This window comes from Nannospalax galili, unplaced genomic scaffold (assembly GCF_000622305.1).
Source record: "Nannospalax galili isolate Female #2095 unplaced genomic scaffold, S.galili_v1.0 scaffold901, whole genome shotgun sequence".
Classification (NCBI taxonomy): Eukaryota; Metazoa; Chordata; class Mammalia; order Rodentia; family Spalacidae; genus Nannospalax; species Nannospalax galili.
This window is the reverse complement of record NW_008344555.1, coordinates 1,547,520-1,550,764: the sequence shown is the minus strand read 5'-3', so window position 1 is coordinate 1,550,764 and position 3,245 is coordinate 1,547,520. Positions and strand designations below refer to the sequence as shown.

At 39.2% G+C, this 3,245-nt stretch overlaps 1 protein-coding gene across 1 annotated transcript in view; it reads right to left on the bottom strand.

Moving 5' to 3' along the window:
* Window positions 1-3,245, bottom strand: part of LOC103740156 (transmembrane 9 superfamily member 2-like) — a 134,973-nt gene that overhangs the window by 118,162 nt on the left and 13,566 nt on the right. Inside the window, exon 2 of the mRNA XM_008840713.1 lies at window positions 37-104. Within this exon, the coding sequence (XP_008838935.1) occupies window positions 37-104 (68 nt within the window). The remainder of the gene's footprint in view (window positions 1-36; window positions 105-3,245) is intronic.

Here is a 3,245-nt window from a genome sequence, read left to right as displayed (position 1 = left end):
GTTACCTTAAAATTTTAACACATATGCTACACTTACCTTTCATATTCATAAGTTACCGCAGATTCCACTGAGTACAAACTATGAACATACACGTCAATTAATGACTAAATGGAAGAAAAGGGATTATTATTAATAACATAAGTGAAGTATAACTTGCTACCAAGTATATAGTTATAAATGTATAACTTGGTAACTACAACTTTTTAGCACAGTATAGCTATAGCACTTAGCTAGCATCTTTGGGTTCATATAGATGAATAAAGTTTTTTTCAGATACCTTTACCATTTTAAAAAGTATTTTATGTATTATTTCTATTTTATGTGCATGAATGTATCGCCTACATGTATGTAATTGCACCCATGTCATGCAATGCCCACAGAGGTCAGAAGAGGACGTTAGATCAGAAGAGGACGTTAGATCTCCTGGAACTGCAGCTACAGACAGTTGTTACCTGTCAGGTGGGTGGTAAGAATCAAACCCTGGTCCTCTGCAAGACCAGCCAGTGATCTTAAGCGCTGAGCCATCTCTCCAGTCCCTACCATTCTTTACATATTTTTTCTCAATTTCAGAGTTAGACAAAAGATAAGGTCTCTCTCCTCAAAAACACATACACATTCATCAAATTCTCTGATCAATATTAAGCGACCTCACAGAGCCCCTGGAGTCCACTGAAGTCACGTTAAGGGCATGAGATAATTAAAAACTATCTACATAAAGTGAATTTCTTCAATTGTCTTAAATATTTTCAAGTCATTCAAAAATACACCTCATTCTTTCATATAGTAAATGAGCATAACAACATCATTTGACCTTCCTGAATGATTCAGTGTCATTTTACATCAGTCATTGTACCTCCTTTGGTTTTGTGACACTCCCAAGATCAAACAAGGTGAGAAGAACTGATTGTCTCCAACTAATGTCACTAGATGGCTACAGCCTGGAGAGTTGGTTCAAGTGGCTAAGAGCATGGACTGCTCTTGCAGAGAACCTAAGTTTAGTTCCCAACACCCACATGGCAGCTAACAACCCTATGTATAACTCCAGGTCCAACACCCTCTTCTGGCTTCTGTGGGCACTGGATGACACAAGTACACTTACATATATGCAGGCAAAAGACTCTTACACATTTAAAAAATAATTAATTAATTAGATGGCTACTCATGTTCCCACTGCCTGACTTTTTTCATCTCTACCAAAGAACCCAAATTTCTTTGTGAGGAGCTAGAGAGATGGCTCAGCAGTTAAGAGTACTGTTATTGTAGAAGACCCAGGTTCAAATCCTAGCACCCAATGGCAGCTAACAACGACAAATAAATCCAGTTCCAGGGGATCCAATGCCCTCTTCTTCTGTCCTGCATGAGCACTGCACGACATGGGTGTGCTTATATACACATAGGCATAAGACTCATACACATAAAAATAAAAAAAATAAATTTTTTTTATTTCTTTGTGAAATTTGTATGTATCCTTCATTGTGGTTATCAAGTGCCATGCCTCTCCCTCCCCACCTCTATCCCTCTCCATCTCCTCCTTCTCCTACTCTTTCCCCTCCAATCTGTCCGAAAATAGGCCTTCCCTTTGTGGAATAAATAGCCATACTATTATTTAAAACTATGTCTATAAACTGGCATAGCAGCAAATGTCTGCAATCCCAGCATTCAGGAGGTAGAGGTAGGAGGACCGAAAGTTCGAGGTCGCCATGAGCTACATACTGAATTTGAGGGCATCCAAGCACCTGAGAACAGGAGGTTTAGTAATGAATGTGACAGCTATTCTGCCTCCTCTGGGACACTTTGCTTACTTCAGTGGGCTTCATGTTCCTGATAGTTTATCAGAACAGAAATTTCAACACCTTTTTTTTGGTCTTTTTGAGACAGGGTCTCTCTGTAGCCCCAGCTGGCCTTGAACTCGTGATGTACACCAGGCTGGCCTCGAACTCACAAAGATCCACCTGCCTCTGCCTCCCAAGTTGCTGGGATCAAAGGCATACACTACCATGCCCAGCTGAAGGATACTAATTTTTATCTAGAGTACCAAAACTGACAACATACTACTGGAAATTCTAATAACATTTAAACTTTATTTTAAGATGTCTATTTGGGAGCTTACTATACTTAAAAGAACCTCAATGCCTTCTCATCTCAAGCACACAAAATATAAAATAATCAAATTGTGTTAAGATGATTATTCAGTGATCTAGAGATAAAGGTTAGCTGGATTCTTACACCATATATCACAACAAGGAAGTATGTGAACAACTTAAACCATAAAACACTAAAGAAATGCTCCTGCCCTCAGGCCTCTCTTGGGTACAACCCAGTTACTCAATCCACTCCCTGGGAAATCTTGGGGCTTATTACCACCCCATCTGCCTTTGCATCCCTGTGTGGCGTGGCCATGGCCAGGATCTCAGGTCAGTCCAACACCCAAGTTCCTGAGGCCAAAATCATTCTTAGAAGATTCCAGACCTAAGAAGAAAGTCTGAAAACTTCTGACCCACATTGGAATTGGGCCACAGTTTGGGCCTCTGTGGGAACTCCTGAAGACAAAAGCAATCTGGCCACTCCAATATAAAATCAAAAGAGAGAACCAGAAGCTTAGAGGAACCAGCTTCTCATGCCCAAAAAGTAAACCACAAAGACACATAAAGTTCACAAAAAAGAAGCAGACCTAAACTTGAAGCGCTGAGTCTCACAAAAGAATTAGAAACTACAAAAGAAATCCACATGTCAAAATCACAGCAGAAACATTACATGAAAAACCCAATGATATACCCCTACCAACTACCAGTGATCCTGTAGAGGAGTACATTGAGAATTCCCTGGATATAACACAGATCATGGAATTCAAAAGAAGAATTATACACATGTTTAAAGAATTCTGTGAACTTACAGACACACAAAGAAATGAAAGAACTGAAAGAAGATAGGAATAAACTTCTGAATGCATTCATAAGAATTAGAAATATTGAAGAATACTCAGGCCGAAATGAAAAAGGAAGTGAAACACTCAGTAAGCCAATTAGAAACAACAGGAGAAAGCCTCACCAATAGGATGAATGAAATGGAAAACAGAGTATAAAGACTGGAAGATAAAGTGGACAAGCTAGACCACTCAAGCAAAGACTATGAAAAATTTAAGAAATCACAAAAATGGAATATGCAGGAATTGATACCATAAAAAGACCAAACTTGCGAATAATAGGCATACAAGAAGGAGAAGAATCCCAAGACAATGGCATGGG